Source organism: Lepidochelys kempii, chromosome 6 (assembly GCF_965140285.1).
Source record: "Lepidochelys kempii isolate rLepKem1 chromosome 6, rLepKem1.hap1, whole genome shotgun sequence".
Classification (NCBI taxonomy): Eukaryota; Metazoa; Chordata; order Testudines; family Cheloniidae; genus Lepidochelys; species Lepidochelys kempii.
This window is the reverse complement of record NC_136385.1, coordinates 10,508,486-10,524,431: the sequence shown is the minus strand read 5'-3', so window position 1 is coordinate 10,524,431 and position 15,946 is coordinate 10,508,486. Positions and strand designations below refer to the sequence as shown.

The 15,946-nt window shown below is 61.5% G+C and overlaps 1 protein-coding gene across 1 annotated transcript in view; it reads left to right on the top strand.

Annotated features, from left to right (window-relative positions):
* Positions 1-15,597, top strand: part of ITGAL (integrin subunit alpha L) — a 28,197-nt gene extending 12,600 nt beyond the window's left edge. The window contains exons 5-30 of the mRNA XM_073350385.2: positions 51-165; positions 407-537; positions 962-1,107; positions 1,287-1,425; positions 1,563-1,713; positions 2,376-2,443; positions 2,852-2,984; positions 3,280-3,428; positions 3,959-4,096; positions 4,236-4,439; positions 5,018-5,148; positions 5,339-5,499; positions 5,647-5,798; positions 6,074-6,199; positions 6,328-6,401; positions 7,417-7,558; positions 7,950-8,057; positions 8,605-8,684; positions 9,406-9,492; positions 9,658-9,733; positions 10,011-10,121; positions 10,436-10,522; positions 11,231-11,338; positions 11,917-12,012; positions 12,258-12,368; positions 13,090-15,597. Of these exons, the coding sequence (XP_073206486.2) occupies positions 51-165; positions 407-537; positions 962-1,107; positions 1,287-1,425; positions 1,563-1,713; positions 2,376-2,443; positions 2,852-2,984; positions 3,280-3,428; positions 3,959-4,096; positions 4,236-4,439; positions 5,018-5,148; positions 5,339-5,499; positions 5,647-5,798; positions 6,074-6,199; positions 6,328-6,401; positions 7,417-7,558; positions 7,950-8,057; positions 8,605-8,684; positions 9,406-9,492; positions 9,658-9,733; positions 10,011-10,121; positions 10,436-10,522; positions 11,231-11,338; positions 11,917-12,012; positions 12,258-12,368; positions 13,090-13,236 (3,171 nt within the window). The 3' untranslated portion in view covers positions 13,237-15,597. The remainder of the gene's footprint in view (positions 1-50; positions 166-406; positions 538-961; positions 1,108-1,286; positions 1,426-1,562; positions 1,714-2,375; positions 2,444-2,851; positions 2,985-3,279; positions 3,429-3,958; positions 4,097-4,235; positions 4,440-5,017; positions 5,149-5,338; positions 5,500-5,646; positions 5,799-6,073; positions 6,200-6,327; positions 6,402-7,416; positions 7,559-7,949; positions 8,058-8,604; positions 8,685-9,405; positions 9,493-9,657; positions 9,734-10,010; positions 10,122-10,435; positions 10,523-11,230; positions 11,339-11,916; positions 12,013-12,257; positions 12,369-13,089) is intronic.
* The last annotated feature ends 349 nt before the right edge of the window (positions 15,598-15,946 follow it).

The window sequence follows — 15,946 nt, the reverse complement described above, 5'->3', positions numbered from 1 at the left end:
CACCAATCCCATACATGGCTGGTAACTGCCCTGCTCGGCGCCCCCCATAGGCCTGCGGCTCTGGGTTGAACCGAACGTGTGATGGAAACCAGTACCTGAGTGGGGTCTGCTACCTCTTCAAGGAACACCTGGAGCAGCCCAAGGAGATGACGCCAGGATTTGAAAGTAAGGAACTGACAAACTCAAAGCACTGAGACCCTGTTTCAGGAGTCCTGGCTCCCCGCTCTAACCCACCAGACCCCACTCCCCTCCGAGAGCCAGGGATAGAACCCAGATGTCCTGACTCTGAGCCCCGCTGCTGTAACCACTAGACCTCACTCCCCTCCCCGAGCTGGGAATAGAACCCAGGAGTCCTGGCTCCCGCCCCCTACCCCACACTCCAACCCTCTCTGGTGGTTCCCCACAGAATGCCTGAAGGGGAATGTGGATCTGGTGTTTCTCTTCGATGGATCAGGCAGCATGAACACTGCCCAGTTCAATGCCATCAAGGACTTCATGGTCGACGTGATGGAGAAGCTGGGAAACTCCACAATACATGTATGTGTTTGACTCCTGCCCCTCCTGGTGACACTGGCCGGGCCCCATCTCCCGAGATGGGTGCTACAGGACTCTGCTTTCCATCTCCCAGCCATGCCCCATCTCCCAGCTTGGCACTAGGGGGTGCTGTGTTACGGGGGGGGTGCTGGCTGTGGCCCATCTCCCAGCTTGGCACTAGGGGGCGCTGTGTTATGGGGGGGTCCTGGCCATGCCCCATCTCCCAGCTTGGCACTAGGGGCGCTGTGTTGCAGGGGGGTCCTGGCCATGCCCCATCTCCCAGCTTGGCACTTGGGGTGGTCCTGGCCAATCCCTATCTCTCAGCCTGGCTCTAAGGAGTGCTGTACAGCAGGGATCCCAGCCCTGCCCTGTCTACCGGCATGGGGGGTGAGGGGGTGCTGTTCTGACAACCCCTCTTCCCCGCCAGTTTGCCGCAGTGCAGTTTTCCCTGAAGGTGAAGACAGAATTTGACTTTAACAATTACAAACAAAACCGAAATCCCCGGGAACTCCTGAAAAGTGTGATGCACATGAAAAGCCTGACAAACACCTTCGAAGCCATCAACTATGTTGCGTGAGTAACCAGGGGTGGTAGGGAGAGATGGACCCATGACAACCAGCCCCCCACGCCCCACCCCAGAGGTGGCTGCATCTCAGTGCTGGGGGAGGGATCCTTGTAGAAACAGCTCCTGTGCCCAGCTCTGGAAGTGGCTACTTCTGAGTTCGTCTGCACCCTTTCGCTGTGTCCTGCAGAGACAAGGTTTTCACCCCAGAGCATGGCGCCCGGGAAGATGTGACGCGCGTGATGATCATTATCACGGACGGAGATCCCAGTGACAGAGGGAATGTGACCGCTGCCAAAAATAAGAAAATTGTTCGCTACATCATCGGGGTAAGGAACCCAGGAGTCCTGGCTCCCAGCCCCCCACTGCTCTAACCCACTCCCCTCCCAGAGCTCAGGAGAGAACCCAGGCGTTCTGGCCCATTGGGACTGACACGGGCGCCAACGTCCCCTCTTGCTCTCTCCAGATTGGCAATAACTTTCACCGGAACGAGTCCCAGGCCTTCTTGACACAGTTCGCCTCAGAGCCCACAAGCCAGTTTGTCAAGGTGCTGGACAACTTCGAAAAGCTCAAAGGCCTCTTCAGTGAGCTGCAGGCCAAGATCTACGCCATCGAAGGTACCGGCGCCCCCTGGAGTGTGGCCTGGATTGTGGTGGACACAGCTTGGCAGCACCCCCTGGTGCATGCACTGGACATTGCGCAGCCCCCTAGCGCCCCCTGGTGCATGCACTGGACATCTGCAGCTCCCCCAGCGCCCCCTGGTGCATGCACTGGACATTGCGCAGCCCCCTAGCGCCCCCTGGTGCATGCACTGGACATCTGCAGCTCCCCCTGCGCCCCCTGGTGCATGCACTGGACATTGCGCAGCCCCCTAGCGCCCCCTGGTGCATGCACTGGACATTGCGCAGCCCCCTAGCGCCCCCTGGAGCATGCACTGGACATGCGCAGCTCCCCCAGTGGATGTACTGGACATGGACAGCAGCCCAGAGCACACGCTGGACACAGAACTAGCAATTCCCCTATGGCTGAAAAGCTGAGGCACATAATCCGAACCCAGGAGGCCTGACTCCCCCCACCCCCCCACTTCTCTAATCCACTAGAGCCCCCACTCCCTTCCCAGAGCCCGGGATAGGACCCAGGAGTCCAGACTCCCAGCCCCCCCGCTCTAACCATCCATTCTGTCAGCTGTCACCGAGATGCAGCTGTCTCTGGGGTGAGGCGTGGGGGCTCTTCATACAGGGGTCACTGCTCTGAGCTCCCACCCCTGTCTGTCTTGCAGGTACCAGCAGCCGCAGCTCCTTCCACCTGGAGCTCTCATCCAGTGGATTCAGTGTGGACCTGGACAAAGTGAGCCACAAGGAGGGGGCCTGGGCTATAGTGATTTGGGATGGGGGAGGGGTCTGAGCTATTGAGGTTCAGGGGGGTGGGGGAGGGCTGTGGGGTTCAGAGGTGGGGGGATGGCTTTTGGGAGCTTGGGGGGGTTGGGGAGGGGCCTGGGCTGTGGGAGTTCAGGAATGAGCTGGGGCTACAGGGATTTGGGAGGGTGGGGAGGCTGGGCCATGGGGGTTCAGAAGAGTCATAGAGGGGCCAGGACTATAGGGGTTCAGGAGGGGAGGGACCTGGACTATGGGGGGGAATGGGCTATGGGAGTTTGAGGGGGGGGTGTCAGGGAGGGACCCAGGCATGGGAGTTGAGGGGCTCCCCATTCCCTCTGCCCTCCCCTTTGCCCCATGGCGTGTCTCTCTCCCCCTGCAGGAACGGGTGGTGCTGGGGGCCGTGGGGGCAGATGATTGGGCGGGGGGCCTGATTGAGCTGCGGAGCAACCCGCCGCTGGAGACCTTCATCGGCAACCCCTCAGCCAGTGAGCAGATAAAGGACGCCTATCTGGGTATGTTACCCCCAGCCCCTAGAGCCTCCCAGCCTGCCCCAGCATCCCCCATCTGTGGGGTGGGGCGGGGGGGGCCATTTTTACAGGGATCCCTCACCCGGTTCTCACAGGGGGGAATCCCTGGGTTGTGCGTACAGCCCTGGGGTGAGGGCCTCTGCAGCTGTGTGGCTCTCCGGCTACTGAAGCTTTGGAGGGCTGATGGGGGCGCACCCTGCTGCCCCTCTGCACCCCCATGGGCAGGACTAGAGAGGCCTGCCCATCCCCCTCTCATCCGGAGAGGTTTCCTGCCCCCCAGGCTACGCGGTGAAATCCATGCAGCACCAGAACAGAACTCTCTGCGCCGCGGGAGCCCCCCGCTATCAGCACGTTGGGGAGGTCATCGTGTTTGAAATCGACCCCCGCACCTCCAACTGGACAGACACTCAGCACATCATGGGCAAACAAGTGAGAACGAGAGGGCCGGGCTGCAGGGAGGGGGCGGGGGGCTCGGCAGGGGGCGCCGGGATGCAGGGAGGGGGCGGGGGGCTCGGCAGGGGGCGCCGGGCTGCAGGGAGCGGGTGGGGGCTCGGCAGGGGGCGCCGGGCTGCAGGGAGCGGGCGGGGGCTCGGCAGGGGGCGCCGGGCTGCAGGGAGCGGGCGGGGGCTCGGCAGGGGGCTCCGGGCTGCAGGGAAGGGGCGGGGGGCTCGGCAGGGGGCACCGGGCTGCAGGGAGGGGGCTCGGCAGGGGGCGCCGGGCTGCAGGGAGCGGGCGGGGGCTCGGCAGGGGGCGCCGGGCTGCAGGGAGGGGGCGGGGGCTCGGCAGGGGGCGCCGGGCTGCAGGGAGCGGGCGGGGGCTCGGCAGGGGGCGCCGGGCTGCAGGGAGCGGGCGGGGGCTCGGCAGGGGGCGCTGGGCTGCTGGGTGCAGTGAGAGGCTCACTAGGGGGCGCTGTGGTTGCTCCCTACCTCTCTGACCCCCACCCGCTGTTTGGTTTGCAGATTGGCTCCTATTTCGGGTCAGTTCTGTGCTCGGTGGACGTGGACGGGGATGGGGACACGGACGTGCTCCTTGTGGGGGCCCCCCTGTACTATGAGGAGAGGAGTGGGGGCAGGGTCCACATCTATCGCTTGGACCAGGTGAGTAAGGGGAACCCTGGGGCTAGGAGCGTGGCGGATGGGGGGGTCTCCCCAGCAGGAGGGTCTCCCTAAGGGGTTCCCAGGGCAGTGCTGCGGGGACACTGACTCTGTATCTAACCTTTCTGTGCTCACTCCCCAGGCCGGGCTCACCAGCACTGCCGTGCTCCAGGGAGCCACGGGGAACCCCCTGGGCCGCTTCGGTGCAGCCGTCACAGCACTGGCTGACCTGAACGGGGACGGCTGGGCTGACGTAGCCGTGGGGGCACCGCTGGAGAGCGAGGAGCGGGGCGCTGTCTATATATACAACGGCCACCACAGGGAGATCAACACACACTACAGCCAGGTCAGAAGCGGCAGTAGGGGGCGCTGTGCCCCATGTCCCAGCCTGGTACTAGGGGGCGCTGTGCTGTGCGGGGTCCTGGCTATGTCCCGTCTCCCAGCCTGGTACTAGGGGGCGCTGTGCCGCAGGTGGTCCTGGCTATGTCCCGTCTCCCTGCCTGGTACTAGGGGTCGCTGTGCCGCAGGGGGTCCTGGCCATGCCCTGTCTCCCAACCTGGCACTAAGGGGCGCTGTGTCATGGGGGAGGTCCCAGTCATGTCCCATCTCCCAGCCGGGCACTAGGGGATGCTGTGCTGTGGGATTTCCCAGCCGTGCCATGTCTTCCAGTTGGGCATTAGGGGGCGCTGTGCCATGGGGGAGGTCCCAGTCATGTCCTATCTCCCAGCCTGGCACTAGGGGGTGCTGTGCCATGAGGGAGGTCCCAGTCATGGCCTGTCTTGCAGCCTGGCACTAGGGGGTGCTGTGCTATGGGGAGTCCTGGCCATGTACCATCTCCTGGCACTATGGGGGCCCTGTGCTGCAAGAATCCAGCATTCACATTCTCATACTGTCCTGATTTCCCCCCCGCTCCGTGTTCCACAGAGAATTGAGGGCGCAACACTCTCTCCTGGTGTGAAATACTTTGGCCAATCCATTCATGGACAGATGGACCTCAGTGGGGACGGGCTATCAGACCTCACCGTTGGGGCTCTAGGAGAGGTGATCATGCTGAGGTGAAGCTGTTTCCCGGACTCCTGGGTTCTCTTCCTAGAGAGTGGGACACGGGGCCTTTCCCCTCTAGGGGTTGCCGGGTCCCGTCTGGCCTGAGGGAAGGGGGACTGGCTGGATCAAGGGGTGGGGAATGGGCCACCAGACCTTTCTCCTCTAGGGGGTGCTGGCTGACACTGTCCATTGTTTCCCCAGCTCCCGGCCCATCCTGACGGTGGTCCCCACAATGTCGTTCTCGCCAAAGGAAATCCCGGTAAAGCAGGTGGAGTGTTCAGGGAGCGTTTCCTCCCGGCAGGGTGTCCAGAGTAACCTCGTCGTCTGCTTCAGTGCCAGCCAAGCCACCAAGCGCTACCAAGGTCAGAGACAGGGACTGAACCACGTCCTCTAACCCATTAGGTCCCACTCCTCTCCCAGAGCTGGAGTCCTGGCTCCCAGCTCTTCCTGCTCTAACCCACTCACCCGTACTCCAACCTTTATGCATTCCCCCGCTTCTCTCCCGCCAGAGCCTCTCTCTGCCAACCTCACCTACTGGCTGGAGATTGACGCCAATCGCTTGAGGAGCCGAGGGGTGTTTGGGAATGGGCAGAGGAACACGTCTGGGACCATGGAGATCTCGGAGCGGGAGCACTGCGAAAAAGAGATGATCCAGATATCAGTAAGGTCCCACTCCGTGGCCCGCAGCGGGAACTGGCTAACCCATTGGGATAATAGCGCAGCTGCCTTGGGAGCGGGTCACGGTGGCTGTTTATACGAGGGATCCCTTGCCCAGTGCCGCAATGTGGGTGGGGTGCGGGGACTGGTTAGACAGGGATCCCTTGCCCACCTCTGGGGTGGGGTGCAGGGACTGGTTAGACAGGGATCCCTCGCCTGGCGCTGAGCTGCAGCAGCCTCTGGGGTGGAGCGTTTACACAGCGATCACTCTCTGTTCAGAACTGCATTGAGGATTACGTCACGGCAATCAAGATCTCGCTGCACTTTGCCCTCCAAGAGGACGGTGGCCTGGGCAGGACCCCGAGCCCGGTGCTGAACCCCTTGTACAACTCGTCAGCGACAGAGGTGAGGGGAGCCCAGCCTGGCGTTGCTCAGCTCTGTGGGGCTGGCTGGGCTCTGGGGCTGATCTGGGAGGCGGCCAGCCCAGTCCAGCTGATCTGGTATTAACTTTCAGGCTCTGTTCTGTGTTGCAGATCCCCTTCGAGAAGAACTGTGGGGAGGACGGGGTGTGCAACGCCGATCTGCAAATCCGCTTCCACCAGAATATGTACAGCAGGGGGCACCGTTCTGCAGGGAGCGGGGCGGGGGCTCAGCAGGGGGCACTGGGCTGCAGGGGGAGGGTGGCTCGGCAGGGGGCGCTGGGCTGCAGGGGGAGGGCGGGGGCTCGGCAGGGGGCGCTGGGCTTCAGGGAGAAGGGGCTCGGCAGGGGGCGCTGGGCTACAGGGAGAAGGGGGCTCGGCAGGGGGCGCTGGGCTGCAGGGAGAGCGGGCCTCGGCAGGGGGCGCTGGGCTGCAGGGAGAAGGGGGCTCGGCAGGGGGCGCTGGGCTGCTGGGGGAGGGCAGGGGCTCAGCAAGGGGCGCTGGACTGCAGGGAGAGGGGGGCTCGGCAGAGGGCGCTGGGCTGCAGGGGGAGGGGGGCTCGGCAGGGGGTGCTGGGCTGCAGGGGGAGGGCGGGGGCTCGGCAGGGGGTGCTGGGCTGCAGGGAGAAGGGGGCTCGGCAGGGGGCACTGGGCTGCAGGGGGAGGGCGGGGACTCGGCAGGGGGCGCTGGGCTGCAGGGAGAGGGTGGCTCGGCAGGGGGCGCTGGGCTGCAGGGGGAGGGCAGGGGCTCGGCAGGGGGCGCTGGGCTGCAGGGAGAGGGGGGCTCGGCAGGGGGCGCTGGGCTGCAGGGAGTGGGGCCAGAGGCTCAGCGGGGTGCACACTCCCCCTGCAGTCACTGATGACCCCAATGCCCCAGTATTGGCGCTTTCCCCTAATACTTCCCCCTTCACCCCATGGCTCTATTAACCCTTTAATCACCGTGGAGGGACTGAGAGCTCCCCTCACCCTGCTCCCACCGACTATGTCCTCCTCCCCCGCTGCCCCCTGCCCTGCTCCCCGCTCACGGATCTGGGGAAGGGGCGGCAAATCCAGTCATGGGACGGAGGGGCGGGGTCTGCTCCCATGGACCGCTCATTCCCCAGGCACCTGGGTCCTTTGCAAGCCCCTGCCCCTCACATTATTTGGTGCCCAGTGCGGGGAATTGCTGCTAACTGGGTCTCTCACCCCTGCCCTCTTCCGGTAGGTCGCAGCGGCTGTTGGTGTCGCCCTCCACCCAGCTGCGGGTGGTGGTGGAGATCACCAATTGCAGGGAAGACGCTTACCACACAGCTGTCCACCTGCCCCAACTGCCAGGACTGTCCTTCCGCAAGGCCTCGGTGCTGGAGGTAGGAGGGGGCTCAGGCTCTCAGCAGACTCAGGCAGACACCCCGGCGTTGGTGACACTTGGGACGGCTTTAAGCTGGACCAAGCTCAGGGCGGCCTGGTTGCCTTGTGGGACAGGGGAACAGGCCTTGGGGCCTTTCCCCGCCAAGGGGCACCGTCGCTGATTGGGCCCCAGGGCAGGGGACCGGCTGGCTCAGGCGGGTGGGGAATGGGCCATGGTGCCTTTCACATCTCGGGGTGCCAACTCCGACCCGGCCCCAGGGTGTCCGGGGACTGGCTGTCTCTGGGGGGGTGTTGTTTCTTGACTGGTCTCGCAAGCACTGCTGGCCAGGATTGGTGTCCTTCCTCCTCCCCCCGCCCCGCTTACTTCTCATTGGTGTTTCCCCCCCACAGTCCAGCGTCCAGGCCAGCGTGAGCTGCAATGGCCTGGAGACTCCAGACATTAACTTCAGGAACCTCTCGTGTAACGTCAGCCACCCGATCTACTGGGCGAACAGCCGGGTGAGTCAGCGCCGCCCCCAAGGCCCATACGGGTGCTAGGGGGCGCAGTGCTGCAGGGAGTGGGGTGGGGACTCAGCAGGGAGCGCTGTGCTGCAGGGATTGGGGGGCGCTCAGTAGGGGGCGCTGTGCTGCAGGGAGCAGGGAAGGGGGTGGCGTTCAGTAGGGGGCGCCGTGCTGCAGGGAGCGGGGAAAGGGGCAGTGCTCAGCAGGGGGCGCTGTGTTGCAGGGGGAGGGCGGGGGCTCGGCAGGGGGCGCCGTGCTGCAGGGAGTGGGGAAAGGGGCAGTGCTCAGCAGGGGGCGCTGTGCTGCAGGGATTGGGGGGCGCTCAGTAGGGGGCGCTGTGCTGCAGGGAAGGGGGTGGCGTTCAGTAGGGGGCGCCGTGCTGCAGGGAGCGGGGGAAGGGGCAGTGCTCAGCAGGGGGCGCTGTGCTGCAGGGATTGGGGGGCGCTCAGTAGGGGGCGCTGTGCTGCAGGGAGCGAGGGGGCGCCCAGTAGGGGGCGCTCTCCCCTTGCGGTCAGCACTGACTGTTCTCCCTCGCCCTGCGCAGGTTCTGCTCCAGCTGCTGTTTGACATTCTCACCAACAGCTCCTGGGGCGACTCGCTGGAGCTGGACGTCACGGCCAGCAGGTGGGCGCAGTGCTCTGGACTAGCCTCTTAAGAACCGGGACCGAGCTGCCTCCGGGGCCATCCCTGTGATCCTGGCTGCATGGGCCACAGCCCCACAACACAGGCCACAGGCGCCCCCCAGCAGCTGCACGGGCCACAGCCCCCCCTAGCTTGGACATTGAGAGGTCGGGGGTTGTGTCCTGTGTCACGGGGAGCATAGCTGTTCCCCAGCTGTACCACCCGAAGCAAGCTGGGTTGTGTCCTTGCACCCTACCCCAGAGGCGGCCACATCTCAGCGCCGGGCGAGGGTTCTCTGTATAAACACCCCCCCACGCCTCGCCCCAGAGGCGGCCGCATCTCAGCGCCGGGCGAGGGATCCCGGTATAAACAGCCCCCACGCCTCGCCCCAGAGGGGGCCTCATCTCAGCACTGGGCGAGGGATCCCTGTATAAACAGCCCCCACGCCTCGCCCCAGAGGGGGCCGCATCTCAGCGCCGGGCGAGGGATCCCGGTATAAACAGCCCCCCACGCCTCGCCCCAGAGGCGGCCACATCTCAGTGCTGAGCAAGGGCTGGAGCCTGTAAAGCACTTGGGGATGTCTGTGGTTTCAGGTACTATCAATAGCGGTGCCTGCCAGGAGGATGTCGCTGGCGTATGGGGCGGGGACTCATTCGGGACCGGGGGTGGCTGCAGGGGGCTATAACGTGTTTCCTTCTTGTCCATCCGCCTCTCCCCCCCCCAGTGACAATGAGATGAACGGGACCCTTGCGAATAACAGAGACTCGCTGAGGATCCCCGTCCTATACCCCATAAACATCATCACCAAGGGGTAAGACACCGGCCCCCTCTCCCCTCCCAGAGCTGGGGCTAGAACCCAGGAGTCCTGGCTCCTCGTGCCTTAAGCTCCCTCTTCCCCTCGCTGCGCCCCCTGACCTGTGGGTCGGGGCCAGCCCTGCTCTCTCTGCTCACCAATGTCCCTCCCTCCCCCTCACAGAGTGGACAGGTCCACCCAGTACGTCAGCTTCAGCTCCCTGAACCCAGAGAGCCAGACGGTGCAGCACGTGTACCAGGTGAGGGGCTGGGCAAGGGGCGGGGGGCGCCGTGCTGGCCGGGATCTGACAGGGGGCGCCCTCCCCTCCAGTCCTGTGACACTGCCCCCCGACTGCCCCAGCCCTCTCTCCACAGCTCCCTTCCCCACCTCCTGCGTCGCCCGCCTCCCACACGCCGGACTCCCCTCCGCGCCCGACGTGAATCCCCCGCCCTGCCCTGTGGCCCGGGTCATGGCCTGGCCACAAGGGCCCGGTCCGCGGCCTCGTCCCCATTGCTCTCGGCGCTTCTCTTTGGCAGGTGGAGAACCTGCTGCCAGGGACTTTCCAACAGCCAGAGGTGACGGCCTTTGTGATGGTGCCGCGGGAGTTCCCAGCCGGGCTCGCCTGGGAGCTGCCGGGCGTGCAGACGGTGAGGACAGCGTGAAGGAGTGGAGACGGGGCACACAGCACCCCTAGTGCTGGGGGGGGGAGGTGGGACACAGCCAGGGGCCCCCACGGCACAGCAGCCCTCGTGCCGGGGGGGAGGCGGGAGACAGCCGGGAGGCCCCACGACACAGCACCCCAGTGCCAGGACAGGAGATGGGCCATGGCTAGGACCCACCGGGGCACAGCACCCCGTAGCAGCGGGCTAGGACACAGGACACTGGCAGGGGCTGTCAGTCAGATACTCTACAAGCTCCGTTACATGTGGTGAAATCTCCTGGGTTTCCCCTGCTCCCCCAGGACCCCAATGTGATCTGCAATCCTATTGCCACGGACGGGAGAACGAAAGAGACAGACGCCACCAGTGTCCCCTTCCACACTCTCAAGGTAGGCGTCTCTGTCCTGAGTGACGTGTAAGACACATCTCAGCCCAAAGCCCTTTACAGGGATCCCTCGCCCGGTGCGGAGGTTCAGCCACCTCTGGGGCAGGGCATGGGGGCTGTTTATACAGGGATCCCTCGCCTGACACTGCGATGCAGCCACCTCTGGGGCAGGGTGCGGTGCAGCATGCAGACTGTAATGTGGCCAGGACACCAAGGTTAACAGCCCCACCCTTGGGGGAAAGTGTCAGGGAATCTTTAATGCCCAGGATCTCACACTAGCGCTGACTTTGAAAGACCTTCAGCAGCACCACACTGGGGTCAGCTCCGATTGTGAGGGGGCAGTACCCTCTACTGAGTCCCCCACCCTGCTCCCTGAAGCACAGCGCCCCCTAGCACCATGCTGGGGTATAGGGGCCAGCACTGACTGAAAGGGGCGCATGCCTCCTGTTGACCCTCCAACCCGCTTCTTGGGTTTTCATGCTGTCTCCCATCCCTGCACTAACCCAGCCCGCTCTACATTGTGTGTGAAACGTGCCCGGGTCCCCACCTGCCAGGCCCGTTGGAGCCAACAGCCCCGTTCCTCTCCCTGAGCCAGGTCCCCACCCCTCACTGGCCCCAGGAACCTCTCGGGTCCCTTTGTGTGCCCATGTTCCCGCGCATCGGCTCTCCGGAGAACCCTCTCCCCACCTTGTGCTGGTGTGTTTCTTCCTAGCACTGCTCACCCGGAGACTGGCAAATCTACCAGTGCAACCTGGGCCGGATATATGCTCCCTTCAACATCACCATCATCGGGCAGTTGTCGGTTACTGGCAAAATTGAGGTCAGGGCTCTGCGAAGATATAGGGCCTTTCTCCTCCAGGGGGCACCATCACTGAGCCAGCCCCAGGCCAGGTTGGCTCACGGGGGCAGAGAATGGGACTCGGGACCTTTCTCCTCTAGGGGGTGCCAGGTCTGCTCCAGTCCCAGGTGGAGAGACTGGCTGGCTCGGGGCAGGGGAGGGAATCCAAAGCCCTACGCTACCCCCTCAGCAAAGAGACTGAGCCCCTCACCCTGGCCTGATGTCTCTGTTGGGGGCAGGGCTGAGTTTCCTGCTCTTCCGCTGGGCCCCCCTGGGTAAGGGGGCTCTCAGTTGGGAGCTGCTGTAGAGATTAAGCTTCTTGATCTCACAGGTCAAACCTCGAGCCCTGTCCATAGCGTAGCCCCTGGCGGGGGACTGAGCGCCCTCCAGTGTTAGTGTGATGCCTTCATGCCCCCCAGAGGTGCCAAGAAAGGCAGAGAGCGCCAGTGAGGCTGCCCTATGGAGGCGGGATCGACCCATCTCATGCTCTGCCCCCCTGCCATAAGATTACAGGTGGGGGGCCAGGGTGTCTGAGGCCTGGTGTCCTGCTCTCCCTCCAGACTTCCTCCCGGTCCCGGTTCTGCACTGCCCTGTGGTTCAGCTTCAACACCAGCAAATATGTCAGCCAGTACAGCGACGAATTCACACAATCACAGGTAATAATCTTGGGCGTGAAATCCCCCCCCCCGCCCGCAGCAAGCAGCTGGAACTTCACTGCCCTGCTCCCCACCTGTCTGGGATTCGGTGCCCACCACCCAGCCCAAACTGTCTTGTTGGGCTCGGCTCCTCCCCGAGGGCTGCTCAGCCCACATACTGAGTCCTCCCTCCCCAGAGGCAGGTGGGGTTTCCCCCTTACAGCCCCATCTGCATTTCCCGTTATGCCCTGCGTCTGCCCCTGCAGGTCACCACGGAGGTGGAGCTGTTGCACGTGATGAATTACCTCTACGTCTACATAGGCAGCGGGGTAGGGGGGCTGCTTCTACTGATCCTGATCATCGTCATCCTGTACAAGGTGAGATCGGCAGGGACTGGCTGGGCGATAGGACTCTGGCTCACTCAGAAGTGGCGCATTGGAGCCCGCCGGGTGCTGAGTTTCCCTGCTGAAGCAGCCAATAAAATCGCTTAATCTTTCTCCAGCAACATTTCCCCCAGGGGATCCCAAAGCCCCAGGCAGACATTGGAGGGACCGCGTCACCTCCTTAGCGCTCATCTGGAGATGCATCCACCTCTGGGGTGGAGGCAACGCTCTCCAACAGCAAAAGGGAGGAACTGAAAAAGAATCCCATGTCCCAGTTGAAACCACAGTGAGGACCTGGCTGTCACAGAGAGGAGAGAATGGGGCCTCCGCTTGGCGGGGGAGGGAAAGTTCAGTGGTTTGAGCATTGGCCTGCTAAACCCAGGGTTGTGAGTTCAATCCTTGAGGGGGCCATTTAGGGACCTGGGGCAAAAATCGGGGATTGGTCCTGCTTTGAGCAGGGGGTTGGACTAGATGACCTCCTGAGGTCCCTTCCAACCCTGATATTCCATGACATGGGGCTTTTCCCGTCTCGGGGGCACTGGCTCCAATCCAACCCCAGGGCACGGGAGATGGTTGGCTCAGAGGGGCAGGGAATGGGACACAGGGCCTTTCCCCTCTAGGGCGAGCACCAGCTCCAATTCAACCCCAGCATGGGTCAGAGAGAGTTTCTCTAGTCCCCTAGTCAATCAGTGGTGGTTTTCCCTTTTCCTGGCAGTGTGGTTTCTTCAAGCGTAATTACAAGGACATGATGGACCATGAGCCAGCGGCTGGGAACGGGGCGGCACCTGCAGAAGTCAGCAATGAGGGAAAGGCAGGTGAAGATTGTAAGGAGGCACTCACCATAGATGCTCCCAGTGAATGACCAGACCCTCCCACCCCCTGGACCATGAATCCGAGACCTCCTTCTCTTCCCTCCATCCCCACCTGCCCCTAGGACTGCCTCATGCTCAGCCGGGGCCCTGCCCTCGCCAGTGTCCCCCAGTGGCCCGAAGGAGGATCACAGCAGCTATGCCTTTGCAGACTCATGTCTATCCCTGTCCTTGTGGCGGGGGTGGCTCCATCCTGCTCCTGGTAGAATGGGTGTCCCCAGGACCTGAGCCCCCCTCGCCGGCAGCCACAGCACAGAGACCGGGGGGCAGAGCAGGCCATGGATACCAAGGTCCATTCTCCCCCAGGCTAAGGCGAGGCACGGGGGCAGCATGTGTTGGGCAGCTCCCCCTGTGCTCAGGGAAGGACATCGTTTCTCCAGGCCTCCCGGCCAGCGCCTCTCCTCAGCAGCTGCCCCATCCACCTCAGTGACGAAGAGGGGGAAAAAAATCCCCGTGAGATATGAACAGCGTCTGCAGTCAGGCGAGAACCCCTTTTCTGGATTAGCGCCACGCTCACCAAGGTCCAGTGGTTCTGGGCAGCCAGACATGGCATGTAAGAAAGCATTTGTGGAGCCACATCTACTTCAACAGGTGACTGGGAACACGGCTTTAATAGTGACTGTCGACTATTAATCTAGGCCCAGCCCCCACACTCGTGAACTCTCCGTTCCTGGAGCCGACTAAATGCTCATCTATTTATCACCTCGCGCACTTACTGATGTATCTGTCTTCTGCGAGTATGCAACACTGGATGCTGATGCTTCCATCACCTCGTGGATTTTCGCTTTCCCTGTTCTTCGCTTGAAGTTGCTCTTGCTCTCAGAGGCCTCTGAGTAGAGAGGTGGTTTTACCTCTGTATTCGGCACTGGGGCGACCACAGCTGGAATCCTGTGCCCACAATTCCAGAAGGATGTTGATAAATTGGAGAGGGTTCAAAGAAGAGCCACGAGAATGAGTAAACGATTAGAAAACCTGCCTTACAGTGAGAGACTTCAGGAGCTCAAACAAAGAGAGGGTTAAGGGGTGACTTGATCACAGTCTATAAGTGGGAACAACTATTTGTTAGTGGGCTCTTCCATCTAGCAGAAGAAGATATAACAAGTTCCCAAGGCCAGAAGTTGAAGCTAGACAACTTCAGACTGGAAATAAGGTGTCAGTTTTTAACAGTGAGAGCAATTAACCATTGGACCAATTTGCCAAGGGCTGTGATGGATTCTCTACCCTGCCAACTTTTAAATCAAGATTGGATTTTTTTTTAAAAAAAATCTTCTCTAATTTGACCAGGAATTATTTCGGGGAAGGTCTCTGACCTGTTTCCCCCACCCCCGTGATTTCACAGGTCAGACTAGATGATCACAATGGTTCCTTCTGGCCTTGGAATCTATGAATCCATCTTGCAGTGGCAGGGTGAGGATCAAGAATTTCCTGATACAGGGAAGGAAAGCTGATCTTCCTTTTGTTAGGTGCCTCAAGCCCCTGCTCCCATAACTATTTAAACCAAGTGAAAAGCTTCAGTGGGAGGGATTCCCACACTAGAATACCCTATAGCCCAGTGGCTAGGGAACTCCCCTGGGAAGATGTGGTTTAAGGTCATTGCTGCAGATCAGGGAGAGTGGGGATTCCAACCTAGGTCTCCTACATCCCATGGGAGTGCTCTAACCAGTGGGCTGCTAATGAGCGACCAGTCCTAAACTCCCCCCAGGTGTCCTTTGTGCAGGTTAGGTGCGCTTTTGAGCATCCAAAGCCCTACATCTCTTTGTACATCTACCTCCAGAGTACCCCAACTTTGGTGGAATTTCATGGGAGCAGGGCCCTTGCTTTGACACCCAAGCAACGACTGCTCCGTCCGCTGGCAGGGTTGAACCCTGGCACCTATAAGCACCCATCTCTGGTGCCTGAGCTAAAGGACCTCAATACTCAGACCAGACACTAGAGGGGAGTAAGAGCCATTCTGGGATCATGTGGGTGTCTCTCTCAGGCACACACTAAATTTCCATTGCGAGGGGGCTGATCTTTAACCCACATGGGTCAATACCAATTTCCAAGTGAGGTAAATCTCTTGTCTACAAACTGTGGAAACCCCCAAGCCAGGCTGTTTCTTTGACACATACGGGGCTGTTATAACTAGGGCCCTACCAAATTCACGGTCCATTTTCGTAAATTTCACAGTCATGGCATTTTAAAAATCTTGACTGTCCCGGTTTCAGATATTTAAATCTTAAATTTCATGGTGTTGGAACAAAACATGAATGTGCATTTAAAAACAGCAAAAGATAAACATGCAAAGCCCTTAAGACTCAGTGTTTCTCAAACCGGGGGTCCCGGTCCAAAAGGGGGGTCCCCAAGGCTATTGTAGGGGGTCACGGTATTGCCACCCTTACTTCTGTACTGCCTTCACAGCTGGGTGGCTGGAGAGCAGCGGCTGCTGGCCAGGTGCCCAGCTCTGAAGGCAGCGCTGCAGCCAGCAGCAGCACAGAAGTAAGGGTGGCAATACTGTGACCCCTCTACAATAGCCTTGCGCCCCCCTTTTGGGTAGGGAACCCCAGTTTGAGAAGCACTGTGTACTTCTGTATACAGTCACCCTGTACTATAGGATACTTTTATAGCATAGGGTAAAAGTTCACATAAGCCCAGATTTCACAGTCCGTGACACGTTTTCGTGGCCATTAATTTAGGTAGGGCCATAGTTATAACCCCTGCCCC